We start from the raw sequence: 26308 nt of genomic DNA on the forward strand, positions 1-26308 counted from the left end.
CTCCATACATGTAAAAGAGATAGATAGAGAAAACAGAAAGGAAAGGAAGAGAAAAAAAAAGCAGGAGTTAGAAGGGTTGTGAAATAATTCTGATGAATAGAAGGACAGGGCTGATTCCTGAAAGCTGGAACCACAGACGGACACATCCAGGAAGACCGGCCGGCCAGGCGTCTCAGCACATGTGAGAAAGATAGAGAGAGAGAACAGAGAGGGGAGGGAAGAGAAAGGGGTTAGAATGGTTTTATAAAACTCTGCTGGAGTGGGATGGGCACTGGTAGCAGCAGATGCAAAACTATTTTTCTTTGCAGTAAAATAAGCTATTCACATTCTTAAAATTTGAGGGCTTTGAAATCTTCTGCAGGACACTTGGAGAAGCTGCCTGTTTACTCTCTACTCCACTTAATAATTCCAGATCAGTAACAGGAATCAGCCCAATTTCTGCATGTTTCTATATTATAATTACAATAATGCTTTTCAATAATTTTCCTTAACAAACATGAAAGCTTATTATGTAATGCTTGAATAGAAATCCTCAAGATGTAGAGGTGTAATGTCAGGCAGACAATTGGCAAAAATCCTGGCCTGTTATTGGGTAAACCATGTTTAAAGATAATATGAGTTGTAATATAAGTTGTCCTCCTTGTATTTAGCCGGTTCTGAAGTTCTCATGGTTCTACTGTACCATTGACTTTCGTAAAGAACCAATAAACTCTAGAAATAATTACTGAAAGTGCAGAAAATCAAGATCTCAAGATGATTGTGAAGAACTTTTTTCCTTAAAAGCCTGAAACTTCTGACCTTTAAACTCCTTCTCCATCTGGGTATATATCCTCCTCTCTCCTGTTCACTGTCTCTTTCTTTCTAATCACATTTCTTTTTTCTCTCTCTCTCTCTTCCCATCTCCCCCTCACTCTCTCTCTCTTTCTCTCTCTCTGCAGTGGGGTTATATATGAGTTGAGAACAGTGTAGCTGAGGTTCAGCAGGGAATCAGGGCCAAACCAAACACTGAGCTGGCCTGTGTGAGTTTCAGGGTTCAGTTGAGTGACTGTAATTGTGTCCTAGATAGATAGATAGATAGATAGATAGATACTTTATTAATCCCCAATGGGGAAATTCATTTGTCCAACAGCACACAAATAACAACAACAAAAAACAAAAACACACAAAAAACATACACGACAGAGTCTACACCCAGGTACAAAAAAAAAAAAAAAGTGCTAAATGGTGCTTATTAAGTACACACATCAGGTGTTAAGTAGTCTAATTCCAGCAGGAACAAATGACCTGCGGAACCTCTCAGTCCTACAGCAGAGAGAGAGGAGTCTATCACTGCGCCTGCTCCTCTGAGCTGCCAGGATCCCATGCAGAGGGTGACTGCTATTACTGAGGATACCCTCCATTAAACACCTCATCCTCTTCTCCACTAACTGACCCACAGAGTCCACTTTCCCGCCCATTACTGACACACACTTCCTTATAAGCTTATCCAGTCTGTTCCTGTCCCTAACAGTAATGCTGCTTCCCCAGCAGGCAACACCAAAGAAGACAGCACTCGACACAACCGAATGATAGGATGTGTGCAGAAACTCTTTACACACATCAAATGATTTAAGCTTCCTGAGGAAGTAAAGCCTGCTCTGTCCTTTTTTATATGCTGCACTCGTCTGCACTGACCAGTCCAGTTTGTTGTCCAGGTGGACTCCGAGATACTTATATGACTGAACATTTTCAATGATCTGTCCATCGATGATAACAGGCTGATGGGAATGTTTCAGTCTCCGGAAATCCACGATCATCTCCTTGGTCTTCAGTGCATTGAGGAGAAGACCTTTTCTTCTACTCCAGGCTGTAAAGGCAGCAACAAGATCTCTGTACTCTCTTTCATCCCCACCTCTTATACATGCCACCACAGCTGTGTCGTCTGAATATTTCTGAATGTGGCAAAGTTCAGACATATGTTTAAAATCAGCAGTGTAAAGAGTGAAGAGAAATGGTGACAATACTGTACCCTGAGGAGCCCCAATGTTGGTTACCACCGTCTCAGACCTGCAACCACCCAAACTGACATACTGCGGACGCTCTGTGAGATAGCTGTAAATCCATGTGACTAACATAGCATCCACACCTATCATCTCCAGCTGTTCCCTCAGAAACTGCGGCCTGATAGTGTTAAAGGCACTTGTAAAATCAAAAAACATGATCCTTGTGTATCCCCCTGTCCCGTCCAGAAACGAAAGTATCTTGTGGGTCATATATATTACTGCATCCTCCACACCCATGTTCTCCTGATATGCAAACTGTAAGGGGTCCACAGCCTGCTGCACCTGAGGCTTGAGAACCCGCAGCAAAAGCCTCTCCAATGTCTTCATGATCACTGAAGTCAGGGCCACTGGTCTGTGGTCCTTCACCCCTACCGGCCTCCCTACTTTAGGGACCGGCACAAGGCATGATGTTTTCCACTGGACAGGCACTTGTCCTGTGCGCAGACTCAGGTTGAAAATTGATTGTAGAGGCATCGCCAGTCCTGATGCACATTCTCTTAGAAGCCGAGGCGATACGCCATCAGGACCCGCAGCTTTCCCTGGACGCAGCCTACGTAGTTCAGCATAAACCTCATCTATGGAAAAGCTATGTGGGGTCACAGCAGTACATCTGGAACAGCTGCCGGGTGGAGCAGTGCAGGTGGTCACAGCAGAGGGGGTGGTACAACTGCCGGATGGAGTAGAGCAAGTGGTCCCCACAGAGGAGGTGGTACAGCTGCCGGGTGGAGCAGAGCAGGTGGTCACAGCAGAGGAGGTGGTACAGCTGCCGGGTGGAGCAGAGCAGGTGGTCACAGCAGAGGAGGTGGTACAGCTGCCGGGTGGAGTAGCTAATGGAACAAACAGTATAATTACAATTACATAAGTCAAAGAAATATATTCCACTGGCCAAACACTGATAATGTAAAACAGGTGTGTGTGTGTGTGTGAGAGAGAGAGAGAGAGAGAGAGAGAGAGAGAGAGAGCACATTTCTTTTGTAAGCAAAAGTATTGGACATGTAAAATGTAAGTAAATTAAAGTAAATAAGATTTAATATTTAGTAGCAAATCCATTGCTTGCAATAATTACATCAAACCTGTGACCCACTGACATTAATAAAATCTATTATTCTTCTTTTGTGATGCTTTTCCATGCAGTGTATTTTAGGTTATTATCTTGCATCATGTTGAAGGATCTCCCAATAAGTTTGGTTTCATCTTTCTTTAAAGTGACAGACAGACTTTTGCCATCGGCTAACTGAGCACAATTGCTCTCTGGGTGGGTAGATGGCGCTTATTCCCCTTATCACTCCTAGGGTAATGTCGATCAACACAAGGCGTCTGTGAGCTGATGTATCGCAACCAATGCTGCATCTGCAGCAGTTAAAAAAGAGGTGGTGGCTGGCTTTACATGTATCGGAGGAGGCATGTGCTGGTCTTCACCCTCCTGGTGTGGGGCATCAATAATGATAGGGAAGTCCTAATGAGTGGGTTTGGCCTCACTGTTCCAATACTTTTGGTGGGGGTGTATATATACGTAAGTATTTGCCCTTCTACAGATTTATTTTCTATTTGTTTTTTTTGTAATATTGATATTATTCCATCCGGTTATTAAATGTAAATAATACATTTGGGGTACATAAAACTACTCTACTACATTACAGTTACATGATACTGTATCAGTGTTATATGCAAGTTCAGATGTATGAGGACACATCTTTTAATGAGTGCATTGAGATAATTAATTAAATGAATGAGTTCAATGAAAAAGAATCAATAAAAAAAACCCAGGTGCCAGGTTGGGTTAGAGTAATGTCAGTGCTGAGCTGTAGAGCAGTGCAACTGTGCTCTCTCTAGGGTGCACTTTACTCTGACAGGATGAAAATAGTCTGGTTTGTATATCAGCAAAAACAAAATGCAGTTTTCCTCATCATGTGACCCTCGTCCCACACACTGCACCCCAGAGTGTGTGTGTGTGTGTGTGACAGAAAGAGAGAAGAGGGGCTATCCGGAAATGGCCGGCTAAGGGGAGCATGGGAGCATGGGTAATGTCAGTGTGACATTGTGTGCGCGTTACATTAAACTGTATGTGACTGGAGCGTGTAAAACTGGACCTGCAGTTCACTGCCGCAGCAGATACTACAATCCAGCTGTTCGTTGTGAAAAAGTGTTTGCCTTCATCTTTATTATTTTTTGCATGTTTGTCACTTTTAAATGTTTCAGCTAATCAGATAATTGGATCACTGTCCTGCTGCAGAACCCAAGTTTGTTTTAGCTTAAGGTCACAACCAGATGGCGGGATATTGTCCTTCAGGACTTTTGGGTAGATAGCGGAATTTATGGTTTCAATTATCACAGCAAGTCTTCCAGGTCCTGAAGCAGCAGAACAGCCCCAGACCATCACACTACCACCACCATGTTTTACTGTAGGTATGATGTTCTTTTTCTGAAATGCAGTGTTACAGAGTCAGTCCACAGAGTATTTTTCCAAAAGTCAAAACTGATACAAGCCTTAATGTTGATTTTGCTCAGCAGTAGTTTTAGTCTCTAGTGGAATCATGAATGCTGACCTTAACTCAGACATGTGAGGCCTGCAGTTCTTTGGATGTTGTTGTGACCTCTTGAATATTGTAATACTAATAGATTTAATCACAGTAATTAGTAAGCAAACTTATAGTAATTAGTAAAAACCCATTCGGACATTTTTCAGTTTCATATACAATCTAAAAAAAAAAGACAGCAGCCTTTTACACTGACCTGCTAACACACAGCAGCAAACCAGACCTGTATAAACCAGTTCATACCATTTTACAGTGTTCTCATGTCTCATGTGACACACACACCTCAGCGAGTTCACACGCCACACATGGTATTACTCACGCTTGCCATTCCATCTGCTATATATTATAATGTACTCTCGTTGAGCCAATCAGAATATAGATCGCTCTATTGTTAGGCAGACCTAGTCAAAGAGGGTGGAGTTTCAGCCAGTGTGTCAGGCGCGAAGAACTCTCACGCTCACCAAACTTCAAAACTTGAGATCCCTGATTTTAGATGAAGATGGGATTAATGCCTTAGTCTCTTTCTTTGCTGTTCTTAACCAGCATGAAATCACAGTTTAGAAAGTAAGAATGGTAGTCAACCATTACATAAAACAAAGCAGAGTATACAAGGGAAGTTTTCCTTGGTGGGAAAGACTACACACTAAAGACCAACACCTACGCTGTAGCTCAACACGCATCTCCCTGGTAACTAACGCGTTGCGTGACCTGGACAGCCACAGATGTGATTGGTCCGCTGGGCCTCGCGTTCCTGCCCACACAGCCCAGCCTTCGCGGTTTAAACTGCAGAGCGACTTGCTAGCTGTGGGCTTGAGGGTGCTTGCTAATGGACATGACAGGTTCTTTTCTCCAGAGAATAAAGTTCAGTAAGAGCCAGGTTCTCATTGATCCATTCATTCATTCATTTTTCTGTCTGTTCAAATATGTAATGTGGTTTTATCATAAAAAAACACTCTGTCCTGTAAATCTGGTCACAGAAAGATTGTACTGTCTGAATGCAGCAGTTCTTACACTGAGTGCACTGAGCTCCGTACAGCAGAACTCAAAGCTGCAGCAACCGTGCAGGCTCACACACGGGTCAATAGCTTTAAACTTTAGCATAGCATTATATCCAATACAAACCAACCCTTCATCCATGCTGGATGCATGCTGTGCTCCAGTACTGTAAAAACAAAACCTAAAATTGTTATCCTTAAGGTGATTTTTAACATATTCAGTTGCATCGTAAAATTTACAAATTGTAGTTAAATTCTAGTTCGGGCCAAGCCAACTTTTCTACATATGCTCATACATATACATAACCCATTTTCTCTGGGATGAAATATGCGTGGTGAATGAAGTGCTTCTTCGCTCTTCCCATGGTGTAGTGCAGGGCTGTGCACGTGTCATGGGAGAGCAGCCTTTGGCTGAACCTGTCAGGCCTTGGTGACAGCCAAAAGGCGGAGGATGCAGCTTATGACCCCACCATAGACAAGCTTTTGAGAAAATTTGAGAATCTGGGGCTAAATACTTAAACACTGCTCAAAAACTGCTAAGGCATTCATGCAGAGGAACAAGTGCAACGTTCTGGAATAAATATCTCAGTACCCAGACCTGATCATTATTGAAAATCTGTGGTGTGATAGAAAGTGGGCTGTTAATGCTCAGAAACCATCAAACCTGACTGAGCTGGAGATGTTTTGACAAGAAGTCAGACTCTCATTGGAAGTTCTGCTCTGGTGTCCAAATGTATGCACCTGTCTAATTTAGTTAAAAGAATTATTGAACAATTTCTGTAAACTTCATTTTACTTTTCAAATATCACTGTGTTCGTCTGCTACATGATACATTTAACTGAAATTGCTGATCCAACAAACAAATGATAATCAGCAAAATTATCAAGGGTTCCCAAACTAAAAACATTAATTGTATTTGTAAGTAGGTCAGACTTAATATTTAACATTTTTATACATGTAGAAAAATTTGTTATCTAAACCAAATACTTAGTTGACACTACTATTGCTGGTTTTCTTCAAAACTCAACAATCTAGTGCGGTAAATTGCCTTTTCTCAACATTTTTTTTTGCAGTGTGCTGGCTGTGCTGAAGAATGTTAAAGATGTTTGAGGGAGGTTGAAAGCTGGCGAGCACTCTGTTAAACAGTGCAGATGGAAGTTCAGTAATGCTACTAATCAGAGTTGTGATGCAGTGACTGTGAAAAAGGTCTGTAGTGTAGTAAACAAGGGATTTGTTACATCAGGAGAGAAATTTTTTTTGATATGGAGATGAGATGGTTTGGCTCACAAAAGCCATTAGAATACATTACAATCACAATTTTAAACACGTGATAATTATCAGATTATGTTTGAAAGTAAGCATCCAACCCTGCTAATAATTAAGTGTAATGGAGTACAACCCTAAATTACAAGACATTGGAGCAGTATAGAAACCTGTAAGAAAGGCTGGGTTGGGGGTTAGTGAGGGACCTGGGAGAAATGCTGGGTCTGGGGTTAGTCAGGGACCTGGGAGAAAGGCTGGGTTGAGGGTTATTGAGGGACCTGGGAGAAAGACTATGTCTGGGGTTAGTGAAGGACCTGGAGAAAAGCTAGGTTGGGGGTAAGTGAGGGACTGGGAGAAAGGCTGGGTTGGGGGTTAGTGAGGGACCTGGGAGAAAGGCTTGGTTGGGGGTTAGTGAGGGACCTGGGAGAAAAGCTAGGTTGGGGGTTAGTGAGGGACCTGTGAGAAAGGCTGGGTTGGGGGTTAGTGAGGGACCTGGGAGAAAAGCTAGGTTGGAGGTTAGTGAGGGACCTGGGAGAAAGGCTAGGTTGGAGTTAGTGAGGGACCTGGGAGAAAGGCTAGGTTGGAGTTAGTGAGGGACTGGGAGAAAGGCTGGGTTGGAGTTAGTGAGGGACCTGGGAGAAAGGCTGTGTCCAGGGTTAGTGAGGGACCTGGGAGAAAAGCTAGGTTGGAGTTAGTGGAGGACCTGGGAGAAAGGCTGTGTCCAGGGTTAGTGAGGGACCTGGGAGAAAAGCTAGGCTGGGGGTTAGTGAGGGACCTGGGAGAAAGGCTAGGTTGGAGTTAGTGAGGGACCTGGGAGAAAGGCTGTGTCCAGGGTTAGTGAGGGACCTGGGAGAAAAGCTAGGTTAGGGGTTAGTAAGGGGCCTGGGAGAAAGGCTAGGTTGGAGTTAGTGAGGGACCTGGGAGAAAGGCTAGGTTGGAGTTAGTGAGGGACCTGGGAGAAAGGCTGGGTTGGAGTTAGTGAGGGACCTGGGAGAAAGGCTGTGTCCAGGGTTAGTGAGGGACCTGGGAGAAAAGCTAGGTTGGAGTTAGTGGGGGACCTGGGAGAAAGGCTGTGTCCAGGGTTAGTGAGGGACCTGGGAGAAAAGCTAGGCTGGGGGTTAGTGAGGGACCTGGGAGAAAGGCTAGGTTGGAGTTAGTGAGGGACCTGGGAGAAAGGCTGTGTCCGGGGTTAGTGAAGGACCTGGAGAAAAGCTAGGTTGGGGGTTAGTGAGGGACCTGGGAGAAAAGCTAGGTTGTAGTTGGTGAGGGACCTGGGAGAAAGGCTGTGTCCAGGGTTAGTGAGGGACCTGGGAGAAAAGCTAGGTTAGGGGTAAGTAAGGGGCCTGGGAGAAAGGCTAGGTTGGAGTTAGTGAGGGACCTGGGAGAAAGGCTAGGTTGGAGTTAGTGAGGGACCTGGGAGAAAGGCTAGGTTGGAGTTAGTGAGGGACCTGGGAGAAAGGCTGGGTTGGAGTTAGTGAGGGACCTGGGAGAAAGGCTGTGTCCAGGGTTAGTGAGGGACCTGGGAGAAAAGCTAGGTTGGAGTTAGTGGGGGACCTGGGAGAAAGGCTGTGTCCAGGGTTAGTGAGGGACCTGGGAGAAAAGCTAGGCTGGGGGTTAGTGAGGGACCTGGGAGAAAGGCTAGGTTGGAGTTAGTGAGGGACCTGGGAGAAAGGCTGTGTCCGGGGGTTAGTGAAGGACCTGGAGAAAAGCTAGGTTGGGGGTTAGTGAGGGACCTGGGAGAAAAGCTAGGTTGTAGTTAGTGAGGGACCTGGTAGAAAGGCTGTGTCCAGGGTTAGTGAGGGACCTGGGAGAAAAGCTAGGTTAGGGGTTAGTAAGGGGCCTGGGAGAAAGGCTAGGTTGGAGTTAGTGAGGGACCTGGGAGAAAGGCTAGGTTGGAGTTAGTGAGGGACCTGGGAGAAAGGCTAGGTTGGAGTTAGTGAGGGACCTGGGAGAAAGGCTGGGTTGGAGTTAGTGAGGGACCTGGGAGAAAGGCTGTGTCCAGGGTTAGTGAGGGACCTGGGAGAAAAGCTAGGTTGGAGTTAGTGGGGGACCTGGGAGAAAGGCTGTGTCCAGGGTTAGTGAGGGACCTGGGAGAAAAGCTAGGCTGGGGGTTAGTGAGGGACCTGGGAGAAAGGCTAGGTTGGAGTTAGTGAGGGACCTGGGAGAAAAGCTAGGTTAGGGGTTAGTAAGGGGCCTGGGAGAAAGGCTAGGTTGGAGTTAGTGAGGGACCTGGGAGAAAGGCTAGGTTGGAGTTAGTGAGGGACCTGGGAGAAAGGCTGGGTTGGAGTTAGTGAGGGACCTGGGAGAAAGGCTGTGTCCAGGGTTAGTGAGGGACCTGGGAGAAAAGCTAGGTTGGAGTTAGTGGGGGACCTGGGAGAAAGGCTGTGTCCAGGGTTAGTGAGGGACCTGGGAGAAAAGCTAGGCTGGGGGTTAGTGAGGGACCTGGGAGAAAGGCTAGGTTGGAGTTAGTGAGGGACCTGGGAGAAAGGCTGTGTCCGGGGGTTAGTGAAGGACCTGGAGAAAAGCTAGGTTGGGGGTTAGTGAGGGACCTGGGAGAAAAGCTAGGTTGGGGGTTAGTGAGGGACCTGGGAGAAAAGCTAGGCTGGGGGTTAGTGAGGGACCTGGGAGAAAAGCTAGGTTGGAGTTAGTGGGGGACCTGGGAGAAAGGCTGGGTCCAGGGTTAGTGAGGGACCTGGGAGAAAAGCTAGGCTGGGGGTTAGTGAGGGACCTGGGAGAAAGGCTAGGTTGGAGTTAGTGAGGGACCTGGGAGAAAAGCTAGGTTAGGGGTTAGTAAGGGGCCTGGGAGAAAGGCTAGGTTGGAGTTAGTGAGGGACCTGGGAGAAAGGCTAGGTTGGAGTTAGTGAGGGACCTGGGAGAAAGGCTGGGTTGGAGTTAGTGAGGGACCTGGGAGAAAGGCTGTGTCCAGGGTTAGTGAGGGACCTGGGAGAAAAGCTAGGTTGGAGTTAGTGGGGGACCTGGGAGAAAGGCTGTGTCCAGGGTTAGTGAGGGACCTGGGAGAAAAGCTAGGCTGGGGGTTAGTGAGGGACCTGGGAGAAAGGCTAGGTTGGAGTTAGTGAGGGACCTGGGAGAAAGGCTGTGTCCGGGGGTTAGTGAAGGACCTGGAGAAAAGCTAGGTTGGGGGTTAGTGAGGGACCTGGGAGAAAAGCTAGGTTGGGGGTTAGTGAGGGACCTGGGAGAAAAGCTAGGCTGGGGGTTAGTGAGGGACCTGGGAGAAAAGCTAGGTTGGAGTTAGTGGGGGACCTGGGAGAAAGGCTGTGTCCAGGGTTAGTGAGGGACCTGGGAGAAAAGCTAGGCTGGGGGTTAGTGAGGGACCTGGGAGAAAGGCTAGGTTGGAGTTAGTGAGGGACCTGGGAGAAAGGCTGTGTCCGGGGGTTAGTGAAGGACCTGGAGAAAAGCTAGGTTGGGGGTTAGTGAGGGACCTGGGAGAAAAGCTAGGTTGGGGGTTAGTGAGGGACCTGGGAGAAAGGCTAGGTTGGAGTTAGTGAGGGACCTGGGAGAATGGCTAGGTTGGGGGTTAGTGAGGGACCTGGGATAATGGCTAGGTTGGGGGTTAGTGCGGGACCTGTGAGTAAGGCTCCTTAAGGTTCCTTAAAATACCTTTCTCTGGCTTATGAATATGGGTGATCTCCAACCCCATCAAGAATCATTATATAACAATAGTTGACAGAACCATATGGACAAGGAATTACTTTTTTTTTGGTTAAGCACCTAAAATACAGTTACACACATATCTACTGTATTGCTTATGTTACCCATATCCATAAGAAGCATTTAGTTCTTTGGGTTCTTGCTTTTGGTACAGTCCCAACTTTTTCTGACTGTCAGCGAACTCATAATAAAGGGATGGGAGCTCAGGGTTTTTTGCAGCTTCTGGCCTCTGTACTACATCTCATTGTGAGAAAGAGAGGGAGAAAGGGAGATAGAAAGGGATAGAAAGAGAGGGGGGTAGGGAGAGAAGAAGAGGAAAGAGACAGAGGGAAAAAGAGAGGGGTATAGAGAAAGGGGTAGAGGGAGAAGGAGAGAGAGAGAGGGATAGGGAGGGAGAAAGAGAGAGGAAAGGAGAAAGAGGGAGGGAAAAACAGGCTGACTAAGAAATTTTTCCCTTCTTTCTCTTTTTCTCTCTCAGCTGAGGACAACACAGCAGCTGGAATCTCAGCATCAACAGCTACAGTAAGTTCAGCTGGAACACACACACACACACACACATACACACACACACATTCCTGCATCTGTTACGTTATTTCCATGGTCACTTAGGCGAGCAACCACTTTAAGGTATTATGGTCTGTGCCTGAGTAGAACTGAGTCAGGGTTGGCTCTGAGACTGGCACTGGCTTAAATGTTCAGAGCTCAGATTTCAGTTTTAAGACTGGTTTAGAACTGTGATTTTGTTTTTGTATGTAGAATTTAAGTTTAGGAAGGCAAGGCACTCTGTTGTGCACTTTAGTAACGCTTTTTCATCCATTAGAGAACCAAAGAGGCACTTGCTGTAACTCTGTTTATAATGTCTCTGCATGATTAAAAGTATTTAAATGATAATAGAGAACTGAAGAGTTTGTATTCACAGGTTGATAATATTTTGTAACAGAACAACATGTTTAGTTTTTCCTGCTCTGACCGCATTGCTGTGTCTGCACTTCAGGAATCTAAATGAACGAAGACGTGCTCTAAATGTTCAGCATGTGCTGCAGAGTTCTACTCCAGGAATCTGTCTCACACTCAGCAGAAAGCCTCAGTAACACAAGCTTGGCAGCACTCCAGCCTCCTGCTCCTTCAGTGGAATAAATCTTTATTGTGGAAGACAGGGACCATGTGAACCCACGCTCCCCCTCAGTGTTCCCACACTGGCATCATTAAAACATGTACTAAACACTGAACCAAAAGGAAACTCCGTATATAAATCCTTATTCAGAGTTGGGTACCGTGCTGTGGTTCTGAACAGGTGGTTTGTGTCTGTTTTAGTTTTTAATTTTTTAATTCATTGTGTTTGGGGTAAAGTTAGATGTTTTGGGTTTGTGTTTGGGGTTTCGGGCTTGTGTTTGGGGTTAAGTTAGATGTTTTGGGCTTGTGTTTGGGGTTTTGGGCTTGTGTTTGGGGTTAAGTTTAAGGTTTTGGGTGTGTGTTTGGGGTTAAGTTAGATGTTTTGGGTGTGTGTTTGGGGTTAAGTTAGATGTTTTGGGCTTGTGTTTAGGGTTAAGTTTCATGGTTTTGCTTTGTGTTTGGGGTTTTGGGCTTGTGTGTAGGATTAAGTTTAATGTTTTGAGCTTGTGTCTGGGGTTATGTTACATGTTTTGGGTTTGTGGTTGGGGTTTTGGGCTTGTGTTTGGGGTTAAGTTTGATGCTTTGGGCTTATGTTTGGGGTTTAGTTTCATGTTTTAGGTTTGTGTTTGGGGTTTTGGGCTTATGTTTGGAGTTAAGTTTGATGTTTAAGGTTTGTGTTTGGGGTTTTGGGCTTATGTTTGGAGTTAAGTTTGATGTTTAAGGCTTGTGTTTGGGGTTTTGGGCTTGTGTGTAGGATTAAATTTGAGGTTTTGGGCCTGTGTTTGGGGTTAAGTTTGATGTTTTGGGCCTATGTTTGATGTTTTGGGCTTGTGTTTGGGGTTAAGTTTGATGTTTTGGGCTTGTGTTTGGGGTTAAGTTTGATGTTTTGGGCCTATGTTTGATGTTTTGGGCTTGTGTTTGGGGTTAGGTTTGATGTTTTGGGCTTGTATTTGGGGTTAGGTTTCATGTTTTGTGTTTGGGGTTGAGTTTGATGCTTTGTGTTTGGGGTTATGTTTGATGCTTTGGGCTTGTATTTGGGGTTAAGTTTCATGTTTTGTGTTTGGGGTTATGTTTGATGCTTTGGGTTTGTGTTTGGGGTTTTGGGCTTGTGTGTAGGATTAAGTTTGATGTTTTGGGCCTGTGTTTGGGGTTAAGTTTGATGTTTTGGGCCTGTGTTTGGGGTTAAGTTAGATCTTTTGGGCTTATGTGTAGGATTAAGTTTGATGTTTTGGGCTTGTGTTTGGGTTTTTGGGGCGAAGCCAAATTTCAGCAACAATTCGAAAGTACAGTTCACAACCACAAAGTGTGGGAGTCTGTATAAAAAGCACTTGTGAGCTTTGTCCATTTCCACCCACTGTTGTGTTTACGTAGATCTCCGTGAAAATGCACGGCCAAATTGTAATTATGGTGCATGGCAGGGGACAAATAGCTAATTTATTAAACGTAAGGTGACGAAACTCAGAGATGTCTGTTAGACGACCACAGAGTTCAGCAAAAAACAGGGACGTCTGAGAAAAACACATATATGGTCGTTCCCGATGGAAATAAAATCACAGAGGACTCCCCATAAAAAGAAAATTACCCCAGGACCCCCTGAGAAACTAATCCCTTCCGGATAGGGCTTAAGATTAGATTTAAGATTTTTGACTTGAGTTTGGTGCTTGTGTTTGTAATTGAGTTTTTGAGATTCAAATTAAGGTTTTATGTTTAAGCTTGGAATTTTTGGTCTAATCTTTTTTTGCATTTAGCTTCTGTATTAACTGATTTTTTATGAAATAAGGCACTCATTTTTAAGTAAAATCAGATACAGCTTTTGCACATTCACAGTATAATAAAGTAATGTTTAAACATGTAAATATTTGGAATACCAAATGTTTCTTTCTTTGATATTGTTTGTTGTTGGTTCTTATCATGTACTTTGCTGTTCTTATTGTTTGTTTTATCATTTTGTTTCAAGATAGACAATGAGCAGGGGAGTATAGAATGAGAGTTCTGGCTCAGAGATGTGTATGATTTGGACTCTGGTTATCAAAAAACCCATCTTTACTCCTTACCCTCTCGCCATGGAAAGCTGATATTTTATGCTCATCTGCCCTGCATTCTTTTCCCTCTCTCCCTCTCATCAGTGCACTGATGGAACCTGATATCAGCTTAATAGAGAAAACACCAGGGTTTACTGTGTGACAGACAGACAGCAGACAGACAGGCAGACAGATGGACGTACTCTAAAGCCAAACTCCTCTCACTAAAAGATGTGTGGCCAAGTCAGTATGCATGATCACACACACACACACACCAGGATCAAATTAACTCATACTTATCCTTATTCAAACCACAGTCCACCAACTTAAATAAAGGAGAAGGGGTAATGCTGCAGACCGGGGACCTAAATGGGCGAGGACTCGAGACATGAGCCTGTCAATCATGTTTTGCATTGACCAATTGCAGAGTAGAATGACCTATCCATCATTTTTTTGCATCAGCCAATCTAGATGTTGTTAGATTATTTAACGCCCAGATTTGATCCTGGTTCTTTTAACTAGTGGTTGTGCTCTCGTAGTATGTTTAATTGCAGCCCAGGGAACCAATGGGTGTGGCGAATGGGCAGGGATACTGTCAATCATTTTGTGCATCAGCCAATCATACAACAGAGATCAACTGTAAATCATTTCTTGCATTGGTCAACCAAAAGTGTAAAAGAAGGTGTGAATTACTTTTAATTATTTTGTGCATCAGCCAATTGTTTAAAGGAATTTGGAAAAAGGCGTTAAGTATTCCTCATGTACTCTGAAGTGCTTTAAATGTCGACTTGTCTTTATTTCAGGTCAGGAGAACATCATTAACTCGACTGTGTCATATATGTTATATTATTTAGCAGTAGCCATGTAAAACATTGTGAAACATTTATACTTTCGTTAAACCATACTATGTTTTCCAGATAAAAATGTCAGAAAACTGCTTGTCAATGTTAGAATGCACAGCTAAAATATCTTAGCTGAAATTCACTGATTAAGAATTGCTTGACACATCCAAACACATTTTCTGTTCTAATTATGCTGAATGATTAGGAAGAATTTTGTAAATCATAAGTGATAAAAGGCTTATTCAGTTAGATGCACAGCCTCTGTAACTTATACATACATACAAACAAAAATACTTTACACTTGATTTTGTACAAATTCAGCTTCTACAAAGAGGTAAAATGTAATTGGTTGAGCAAAACATGAGTCCTCACCCATTTTGGTCTCTGTTCTGCAGCAATACCCTTCTCAACATATAATACAACTCTGTGTACATAAGAAATACTCCTTTTTCCAAATTACCTTAAACGATTGGCTGATGCACAAAATGACAGACAGGTACTTCACACTTTTGATTTACCAATGCAAGAAATGATGAATGACAGTTGATCTCTGTTGTACGACTGGCTGATGCACAAAATGACGGAAAGTATCCCCGCCTATTCGCCACACCCATTGGTTCTCTGGTCTGCAGTTATATGTACTACAAATATACCTATATCAGGGGCGGATTTAACCACCACGCAGACGACGCAATTGCTTGGGGCCCCTGGGATCAGGGGGCCCCCTGCTGGCCAAAAGGTTGGGAAAAAAAACACATTATTTATTTTTTTTTTGACACCGAAGAGACACCATACACATAAGTTAAGCTAGTCGAGGTAAACTAAGGAGGCACAACAATGAAGCGCTCTTACCCCAGCGGTGCCCAAAAAAGAAGGAAAATAAAGGAGAGGAAATCCAGTACTCAAAGCTTGACAAAGCTTACCAATTTTTTCTTAGCAGCAAGAGATGAAAAGTCAGACGAGGATGAGGTACCTGAGACCGCTAGGTTGTCAGAGGAAGATGCTGCACCCGTAGCAGCTGAAGTGGCTGGGTCTAGCGTTTCTCTACACAGTTCCCCACAGCAGTCAATCCTAGAAGAGACGGTAAGCGCAGCTAAAATTACCGTTCTTTCTGACGACCCAGCGCTTTGGCCAGAAACGTTGACTGACCAACAGCGATGTGAAATTATAAAACGTGGGCCAGTTCAAATAAAGGAGTTTGACTTTCCTCAAAACAACGACAAAATACCTCGTTGATTTACTGTCGACAACTACCACATGAAAATGAACAACGGAGAGAAAATAAATCGGAATTGGCTAGTTTATTCACTGAGCAGCGATTCTGTGTTCTGCTTCTGTTGCACCATTTTTGAGAGGGAAAGCAAGTTTGCTCTCAGTAGCAGTGGATTTCGCTCGTGGATCAATATTCACAGTCATTTAAGAGATCATGAAAAAAGCAAAATACACCGTGCAAACATGCAAAACTGGCGTGAATTAGCAGAGAGGCTTAAAACAGGCACAGCTATTGACAGTACTTGTCAGGAATTACGTGCCCTTGAAGTACAGCATTGGAAAGCTGTCTTAAGAAGGATACTTGCTATTGTTTGACATTTAGCAGAACGCAACCAGGCACTAAGAGGGCATTCAGAGAAACTATTTGAGCCCCATAATGGCAACTTTCTTGGCCAGAGTTAATGGCACAGTTTGATCCTGTAATGAGTGAACACCTTAGAAGGATTGACAAAAAGGAGATCAAAGATCACTACTTAAGTAAAACCATTCAGAATGAACTAATTTCATTGGTTGGACAGAAAACAAAGGATGCGATTGTCCAGAAAGTTAAGGATGCGAAATACTTTTCTGTAATAATGGACTGCACTCCAGATACCAGTCACAATGAACAAATGTCCCTGGTACTACGCATTGTGAATTGTGAATCATGTTCAGGAGCCTCCATCTCAGAGCACTTTGTTGGTTTTTTCAGCGTTCAGGACACCTCAGGAAGAGGCCTGTGTAATACCCTCACTGAAGAGCTCAAAAACATGAAACTGAACATGGCAGACTGCCGTGGTCAGTCTTACGATAATGGAAGCAATATGATGGGACACAAGCAGGGAGTTCAGAAAAGAGTGCTGGAGATAAACCAAAAGGCACTGTGTGTTCCCTGCAGCAGTCATTCACTAAACCTTGTTGTAGCTGATGCTGCCAAGTCTTCTGTGTTGTCTGTGACCTTTTTTGGCATTCTTCAGCGGCTCTACAACCTTTTCAGTTCTTCTGTGCACCGCTGGTCAATCCTATAGCGCCATGTAAAGCTCACTGTGAAAAATCTTTCAACAACGAGGTGGGAGTGCCGTATTGAAAGTGTAAAAGCCTTGTGCCACCAATATCCAGAGATGATTGAGGCCTTATCTGCGCTCACTGAACATGCTGCAGAGAAAAAGGATGGAGAGACACTGTATTCAGCACAGAATTTGTGTAAGGAACTGATGTCATGGCAATTTATTCTTTGTGTTGTGATCTGGTACAATGTGTTGTTTCACATTAACCATGTAAGCAAACTCCTACAGAGCCCGAATATGGCAATTGATGCAGTGAAGAGAGAGACTGACCATGTTAAACAGTTTCTCCAAGAATACCGGGATAATGGAATTTCATCTGCCAAAACAGAAGCAAGAGAAATTGCAGAGAAATTACAGGTAGATATGACATTTCCAGTGGCAAAACAAAGAAGAACAACTCGCAAGTTCCTTTATGAGGGAAAGGACGAAGTTCAGCTTACACCAGAACAGCGTTTTAATCAGGAGTTTTTTCTTCCCCTGATTGATACAGCACTAATCAGTATCAGTGAAAGGTTCACCCAAGTCGATGATCACATCTCTTCTCCTGCAGATATTTTAGATTACATTTACAAGGAGAATCTCTTGGAGCTTTATGGCAATTTAAGCATTGCCCTGCACTTACTCTTGACATTGCCCATCACTGTTGCTTCAGGAGAAAGAAGCTTCTCCTCCTTAAAACTGATAAAAAATTTCCTGCGCTCCACCATGTCTCAAGAAAGACATGGTGGCTTAGCAATGATCTCTATTGAGCAGAGAGTCTGTATAGGTCATTGAACATGGAGGACATCATCAGCGCATTTGCTGAAACCAAAACCAGGATGGTTCAATTCTGAGTGCAGTAGGAAGATTGAAAATAGCGCAAGGTGAGTCAATATTGCATTTTGCTATTAAAAAACAAACAACCAAAAAAACATTTGATCAGGGCCCCCGGAAAAAACATTGCTTGGGGCCCCAGAACTACGAAGTCCGCCCCTGACCTATATCCAGTGTTCTCAAGTCTCGCGCTTTGAGCGTGTGACACACGCACCTCAGCAAGTTCACTTGCTCACACGCCACACATGGTATTTCTCACGCTTTCCAATCCATCGGCTCTATATTATAATGTACTCTCGTTGAGCCAATCAGAATATAGATCGCTCTGTTGTTAGGCAGATCTAGTCAAAGAGGGTGGAGTTTCAGCCAGAGTGTCAGGCGTGAAGAACTGTCTGATTCAAAAGTTCTGAAACACACGTTGGTGAACAACTGAAGGAGAACGGCGGCAACACTAGGAGAGGGGTGATGGGAGGAAGCACAATGTTTATCATGCAAAGGGGGCGAGGAATTGTCTATCTGCTATATATGATATATTTAACAGAAATTGCTGATCCAAACATCTAATGATTTATAAAGGAAAATCGTGAAAATTATCAGGGTTTTTTTATATATATCTGTATGTCAGAAATCTGTAATACTCTTTGTTTAAAGTAAATTGCTATTCTTTTTGTACACTAACATGCTATAGTCTTTCTTCACAGTGAATTACTGTAATTGTACAATTCTTTATCGTAATTTTTTTTTGCTGTTAACTTCATTAAAAATTTAGAAGAAACATTTTTAAATGTACTAATCTATTAACAGTGCTTCTCTACAGGGACATTACAAGATGTGTGTGTTTATGTGCACATCTGGGTTAGCACTGGTTGCACCTTAAAGTTAACTGTAAAAATACAACTTCTAGAATTTACATTAAAATTGAGGTAAGAATTTGTTCTCACTTTATTTGTGTAGAGTTCACTTACAAAATATGACTAAGTTAAAGCACACGCAAATTAGGTATAATTAATTAAACACGTACAATACAGAAGAAAGTGCATCTTCCCTATTGGTTCCTGGCATAATTTATTTGCATAATGAAACACATAATAACCTTTTTTTTTACACTTTTTTTTACACTGATATCTGTAATCGTGTTGTTGTCTCTGCAGGACATGCTGGAGTCTCTCCTGACCCCTCTCCTCTTCCTCCTGCCCCTGACCTGGTCTGTACCTCAGCCACCCTGCAGCCGCTGCTGTGATGACCTCCCGCAGGCAGAGGATGTCGGGCGGAACATACCTGAAGTGCACACTTACATCAACATGACCATCCTCAAAGGTGCTCACGCTGATTATCTCCCCTGTGTTGTTGTTAACCAGTAATGCAAACTAATTTCCCATGTATGCATGGATTTTGACTGTTTAACCGCATGCATGTTTCAGTTATGTATTATATATGTATTTTTAATTATAGTCCAATTACAATGTGTAAACATTCTAACCAATAAAAACATTGATGATTAAAAGGCTGAAGCTGCTAAAAGTATTTTTTGATATATCTTAAATATATCTTTTCATGGGACAACACTGAAGATTGGACACTTTGATTTAATGTAAATTAGTGAGTCTACAGCCTGTATAACAGTGTAAATTTGTTGTGCTTTTAAAAATAACACAACACACAACAATTAATGTCTAAACTGCTGACAGCAAAAGTGAGTACTCCTCAGTAAAAATGGCCAAATTGTTCCCAAATTGTCGATATTTTGTGTGGCCAAGGTTTTTTCCAGCACTGCCTTAACTCTCTTGGGCATGGAACTAACTAGAGCTTCACAGGATGCCACTGGAATCCTCTCTGGATGTTAGAGACCTTCCACCTTCCGTTTGAGGATGTCCCACAGATGCTCAATAGGGTTTAGGTCTGGAGACAGTACATCAACTTTACCTTTAACTACGTTCCAGTTTCTGAAGGTAGGAGAAGGTCTGCTTTAGGATGTAACAGGACATGTATAAGTACATGTTGGAATTTAGCTTCTAAGTGCCAAAAGCACCAAACAGCCCCAAGCCATGATGCTGCCGCCACCATGCTTGACTGTAAACAAGGTTAAAGACAGTTGCCTTGATACTTATCAACAGGGAACCACCACATATGCTGGACACCATATGTGCAAGTTTATCTTGATCTTATCAGACCACAGGTTCCTATAATCCATGCTTTTTTTGCGTGTCTTCAGAAAACTGTTCGCGGGCTTGCATGTGCGTCAGCTTCAGAAGATCCTTCCTTCTGGGACAGTACTATGCAGAGCTGATGCAGTGTGTGTCGTATTGTCTGGCTCTCAACTGGAAACAACCATGAACCTGGTGAATGTGGGTATGACTGTATACCCAGATATGGGTTGGCATTCTGTCCTGATGCCCGAAGTAGTCCTCCAGGTGGATGGTCATTTTCAGTTGAGAGTCTGCTGAGTATAACTGCAATTGATGAGTGTAAATGCTATATATGTGTAACATCATAATAAGATGACTGGTGGAAAGAACAATCTTGAGTGTCATTAGAAGTGTCATCAACATAGAAGCCACAGTTATTATCACTATGATTATTAAAGACTAAAAGCTGTATAAAAGAGCATAAAATGATGATACCCAGAATAAATGGTTCTCCAGGCCAAACTCAAACCATTTCCATGCAGACTGGCAGATTTCAGCACTGGAGGATCTTGTGATTGAAATCAGCAGAAAGGTCAGGGAACTGCTACAAAGGCACTTTTGGTTAAAAAATGGTTGAGGTCCTTGGGCTGGTTGATATGGGGCTAGAGGATGTCTAACACAAACTGTGCATATATCAATTTCCTAATATTCAATTTTATTCGGCCCTGTTACTTTCAGTGCAGCAAACTCACTCCAGAAGTTCAGTGAGGATCTCTGAATGATCCAATGTTGACCTAAATGACTGAAATCCACCTGTGTGTAATCAACCCTCCGTATAAATGCACCTGCCCTGTGATAGCCTCAGAGTTCTGTTTAAAGCACAGAGAGCATCATGAAGACCAAGAAACACCAAGGCAGGTCCGTGATACTGTTGTGGAGATGTTTAAAGCCGGATTTGGATACAAATCCGGCTTTAAACATCTCAAGGAGCACTGTGTAAGCCATCATATTGAAATGGAAGGAGCATCAGACCAATGCAAATCTACCAAGACCCGGCTGATCCTCTAAACTTTCAGCTCAAACGTGGAGAAGACTAATCAGATGCATCCAAGAGGCCCATGATCACTCTGGATGAACTGCAGAGATCTACAGCTGAGGTGGGACACAATCAGTCGTACACTGCCATTTCTCAAAGATATCCACAAAAAGTCTTTAAAGTTTTAAAGTTTGCCACAAGCCACTTGCGAGACACACCAAACATGTGGAAGAAGGTGCTCTGGTCCGATTAATCCAAAATCGAACTGTTTGGCCACAATGCAAAACATTATGTTTGGCGTAAAAGCAACACAGCTCATCAGCCTGAGCACACCATCCCCACCGTCAAACATGGTGGTGGCAACATTCTGGTTTGTGCTTCCTTTTCTTCAGCAGGGACAGAGAAGATGGTTAAAATTGATGGGAAGTTGGACTGAGCCAAATACAGGACCATTCTGGAAGAAAACCTGTTGGAGTCTGCAAAAGACCTGAGACTGGGACGCAGATTTATCTTCCAACAAGACAATGATCCAAAACATAAAGCAAAATCTACAGTGGAATGGTTCACACATAAACGTATCCAGGTATCCAGAATGGCCAAGTCAAAGTCCAGACCTGAATCCGATCGAGAATCTGTGGAAAGAGCTGAAAACTGCTGTTTACAAACGCTCTCCATCCAACCTCACTGAGCTCCAGCTGTTTTACAAGAAAGAATGAGCAAAAATTTCAGTCTATCGATGTGCAAAACTGATGGAGACAAACCCCAAGCAACTTGCAGCTGTAATCACAGCAAAAAGTGGCGCTACAAAGTATTAACGCAAGGTGGCCAAATTATACTGCACGGCCTCACTTCTCAGATTTTTATTTCTTTATTTTTTATTTAAAATATCCAATATATTTCGTTCTACTTCACAATTGTGTCCCACTTGTTGTTGATTCTTCACAAAAAATTACAATTTCATGTCTTTATGTTTAAAGCCTAAAATGTGTCAAAAGGTTAAAAAGTTCAATACTTTTGCAAGACACTGTATGATTGGTCTGTTGTGAGACCCAGAGAGTGCAAGACTGTTGTTAACTGCTGCTTCTGCTCTCTCCTCAGGTGATAAAGGTGATAAGGGTGATAAAGGGACACCAGGTAAGCCTGGTTTAGAAGGTCCTCCTGGACTTCAAGGCCCAGAGGGCCCCAAAGGCTCCAAGGGCCAAGCTGGACCTCCAGGTGACCCCTGCAAATCAGAGCACTCAGCGTTTTCAGTAGGGCGGCGTAAGGCCCTCCACAGCGCCGACTATTACCAAGCCCTAGTGTTTGACACCGTCTTCGTTAATGTCCCTGAACACTTCGACATGTTCTCAGGAAAGTTCAGCTGCCGTGTCCCAGGAATCTACTTTTTCAACATAAACATCCACACATGGAACTTCAAGGAGACCTACCTACACATCATGCAAAATGAGGACGCACAAGTCATCATTTACGCCCAGCCTAGTGACCGCTCCATCATGCAAAGCCAGAGCATTCTGCTAGCCCTCAAACTGGGAGACGAGGTGTGGATTCGGCTTTACAAACGTGAGCGCGAGAATGCCATCTACAGCGACGATGTGGATATCTACATCACCTTCAACGGGTACCTCATCAAGTCTGATACAAAATAATAGGCAACACCTTGAAGGAACATGGAGTTTTCATGGTGTTAAAACAGGAGTTTTGTGATAAGTCAGTCTTTTTTAACCCCAGGTTAACCCCAGGATTTGTTTACCTCACCTGCATTACCTTTAAAAGGCCCATAATCAAGAAAGGACTATGGTGGGTAGACCATGAGTTTAATCTCACCAAACAAAGCAAGTGTACAAGTTGAGCCACTGAATTTTGTACAGTATATGTAAGCATACAATTATGGCGACCTCTTGTTTGTGCATTAATTTCCCACTTTTTCAACTCCACTGATAACATAGTTATATAGTTACAGACTGTTGTCCTGTGTCTGGTTATCTGCATAATTTATTATTAACCTCCTTTCACCCTGTTCTACAGCAATAGTCAGGACCACAAAGGAGAGACCACCACAGAGCAGCTATTATTATTTGGTTGGTGGGACAAAATTCTCAGCCCTGCAGTGGTTAGCACTGATCAGCATGTTGGTGGTGTATATAAGGTGTTAATGTTGTTCTGGTACGAGTGGATCAGATACTGCTGCAGTGCTGCTGGAGTTTTTAAACACCTCAGTGTCCCTGCTGCACTGATAATAGTACACCTACAGTGTCCTGTGAACACTGATGAAGAACTAGAGCACAACCAGAACTAGAGGCTAATTTAAACTGTGCAGCAACAGATTCAGAGCTTCTGTCTCTGACTTTACTGTATTTACATGGTGGAGCAGCTGTAGGTAGGAGTGTGTAATAGAGTGGAGAACAGTGAGTGATTAAACACAGTGTTTAAAAACTCCAGCAGCACTGCTGCATATGATCCACTCGTACCAGAACACCACACACTAACACCTCATTTACACCACTACCATGCTGATCAGTGTTACTCACTGCAGTGCTGAGAATAAATGACCCAACACCCAAATAATAATAGCTGCTCTGTGGTGGTCTAATCTGTGGGGTCCTGACATAGATGAACAGGGTGAAAGGAGGATAATAATAAAGTATGCAGAGACCCAGATACAGGACTACAGTCTGTTATTATAAAAATAAAATTTTCTATATGATCAGTGGAGATGAAAAAAAATGATAAAAGTGGTTGTAATGTTATGTTATGTAAACATTAAGGGCACACGTGATCGTCTCTGTTAGTGGGAATGCCATGTTAAAGCTGTGTAGGTTAACATTTTTACTGTACATTTGAACTATATTGTGACAAAATAAGGTCCAGGCTGGCTACAACAATTCAAACTTAGACTTTAAAGAAAAGAAAAATCTACATTTCCACTACACTAGCAAAAATGTTCCACACCTTTGTTTTCTTTGGTTTCCAGTGAGAATTCCACAGTTTCTGTTGCCCAGCACAAATCTGTGGTTTCCTCAGTGAAAGCTCTGCATGAATGGCTGACTTTATCGAGCACACCTGGAAAACATCAGGGGCGAAAAACTGGAAAATCTAGGTCAAATGGTGGTCACCAGACGCAGAGCCCCAATCTGGAAATCTGGTTTCTTTTCTGCTTTGCATAAAGTGGACAGATCTGCACCCCTGGGACTGTATAAAAATCTGTTGACTTACAATAGAAAATACTTTTAGTTCAGCCAATACTCAAAAAGCTGACTTTTTGTTCCAAAAGAGCTTAATATAATCAAACAGAGAGAATATGATCTCACATCTTGCAACATGCAGAGCATCATGTCTGCATTAGGAGTTATTTTAACTGATAGATATACAGTTAAACAACAGTGTTCTAAATGGGTATGTTCTTTCTGTTTAAATTTTTGCAGAATGTGAAGGTGTCCTCTGAATTTTGAATAAGGAAGTACAAATTGTGTATAGGACATTACAATACAGGCAGCAATACAGGAATGCCAGTCAGCATTCTTTAGCAAATAAAAAAAAACATTTAATGCGGTTAAAAATATAATTATGTTACCAAGTAACTGAGTAAACATATCAGATTACTCAAGATTAAAGTTCAGAGTTTGTAGCAAAATCTGCACTTTTACCATACCCAGAGGTGGAAAGTAATGAATTACATTTACTCAAGTTGCTGTAATTGAGTAGATTTTATGAGTAATTTGTAATTTTTAAAGTAGTTTTTAAAGTAAGTAATTTTACTTTTACTCAAGTACATTTTGACACAAGTAATTTACTTCACTACATTGGAAAACTCCCAATTACTGAGTAAAAAATAAAATGCTGGGGAAAAAAATTGTCTAAATTAAAATAAAAATTGGAACCGTTGCTCGTGCGTGGAATAACGAGACAATAACATTCTCATGCGATACAAAATGTGCCCCACCGGACAGAGCTGTCAGCTTTCAAAAGTTCCACATCAAACCTGAGAAAGCATGTGGTGTAAGTACTTTTATCATTAAACAATCTGCTTAAATGTTAATAAAACATTAAGGTAAGGTAAGTAGCAGTTAAAGCATAGCAATGGCGAGTTAAAAATAATAATAAACTGTAAAACTATAAAAATACAGTTTATAGTCACCTATAATAACATAACTTTTTAATAGTAAAGAAAAAAGATGGATCATAGAAACCTATGCCACTTGTTTTATGGGGTGATCTGAACAAATACTGCCTGAAAGGTACAAATTATTATGTGAAATAATAGTTCATTAAAAACAATTTAATTTATGATTTGTTTTTACATCAAATAATTAAAAGTAACTATGTAACTTTTACTCAAAGTACATTTTAAATTGAGTACTTTTTTGCTTTTACTTAGATTTAGATTTTTAGATGGGTACTTTTACTTTTACTTGAGTAGAATTTTAGCAAAGTAAAGGTACTTTTACTGAATTACAATTTTTCAGTACTTTTTCCACCTCTGACCATACCTCAGGTACACCATTAAATATTACTAAACATTGTGCATATGAGTTTTACCCCATATGTAAGTTTACTTAACATTTACTTTACACAAAAGTCTTTAACATAATGGGTGTGTCTCCCCAACCCTCCCTCACTCACCATCAGTGTGAATTCTGCCCTGTATTTAAATAAAAACATAGGCTAAATTCTCCTGAATTAGCAACATAGGATAAAACACATACACACACACAAGTTCCTCATTTTTCTATTAAGTATTAACTTAATACCATAGGGAACGGTAGCCCTGGTTGAAAAAAAATACACACTAATAGTGAGTTAGGGGTGGGGGGCACACCTACTATGAAAATTAATAATGAAAAGGACCATTAGGAAAGATTTATTTCTTGTGTGGTTAAAAAAATGCTAAGCAAACTTTACGTTATATTTTGTATGTCTCAGCTGTTCAATTTAGGTAATACGTTTTTTTATAAGTAACCTAAGTACATACACTTAAGTGTATTTATCAGGGTTGAAACAGTAAAAGACAGCATAGATCACTTGTTATCTTAACTAATGTTGATAAGATGGTTAAAAAGAAGCCGTCAGTCACTCTGGTCCATAAAGCTCACATATTAAACCATATAAAGCCAGTGAAGCCAGAATGGTGCTAATATATGCTAATGATGCTAATATTGTTTTAAAAGGTGCTACTTTAATTATTGTAATGTAATGTGTAGTTTAAAAGATACAGATGAGACACAAACACACACATATGTATGAATATGTTTATGTATATATGATTTATATATTTACGTGTATGTAGAGTGTAGATGTGCTGTAGTGGCGTGAGATATGAATGTGTTTATTATGGTGAAAGAGAATGTGGTTTCTCACCTAACCCAGCACGGCAACTCCTCCATCAGAGTGCGTGAGTCTGCAGGTAAAAAAACAGTAGAACAGGATGTGTGTGGCTTTCCTCACTAAATAGCACAAGCTGTCCGCTCTCCACTGAGCCTGAGAGATACAGAGAGAGATACAAATATAGAGAGAGATCTGAGGAGGATGAGTTTCA

General features: G+C 42.3%; 1 protein-coding gene across 1 annotated transcript; it reads left to right on the forward strand.

Moving 5' to 3' along the window:
* The first annotated feature begins 10939 nt into the window (after positions 1–10939).
* On the forward strand, positions 10940–24275 carry LOC125799362 (complement C1q tumor necrosis factor-related protein 6-like). The gene is made up of 3 exons (XM_049475911.1): positions 10940–11028; positions 18765–18930; positions 21874–24275. The coding sequence occupies exons 2-3, from the start codon at positions 18768–18770 to the stop codon at positions 22419–22421; spliced, it is 711 nt and encodes a 236-aa protein (XP_049331868.1). The 5' UTR covers positions 10940–11028; positions 18765–18767; the 3' UTR covers positions 22422–24275.
* The last annotated feature ends 2033 nt before the right edge of the window (positions 24276–26308 follow it).

Source organism: Astyanax mexicanus, chromosome 3, assembly GCF_023375975.1.
Source record: "Astyanax mexicanus isolate ESR-SI-001 chromosome 3, AstMex3_surface, whole genome shotgun sequence".
In the NCBI taxonomy this organism is placed as follows: Eukaryota; Metazoa; Chordata; class Actinopteri; order Characiformes; family Acestrorhamphidae; genus Astyanax; species Astyanax mexicanus.

Coding starts and splice junctions, on each gene's coding strand:
- LOC125799362 (XM_049475911.1), top strand. CDS start 18,768: ATGCTGGAGTCTCTCCTGACCCCTCTCCTCTTCCTCCTGCCCCTGACC. Junction 18,931..21,873: donor CAACATGACCATCCTCAAAG/GTGCTCACGCTG, acceptor CTCTCTCCTCAG/GTGATAAAGGTGATAAGGGT.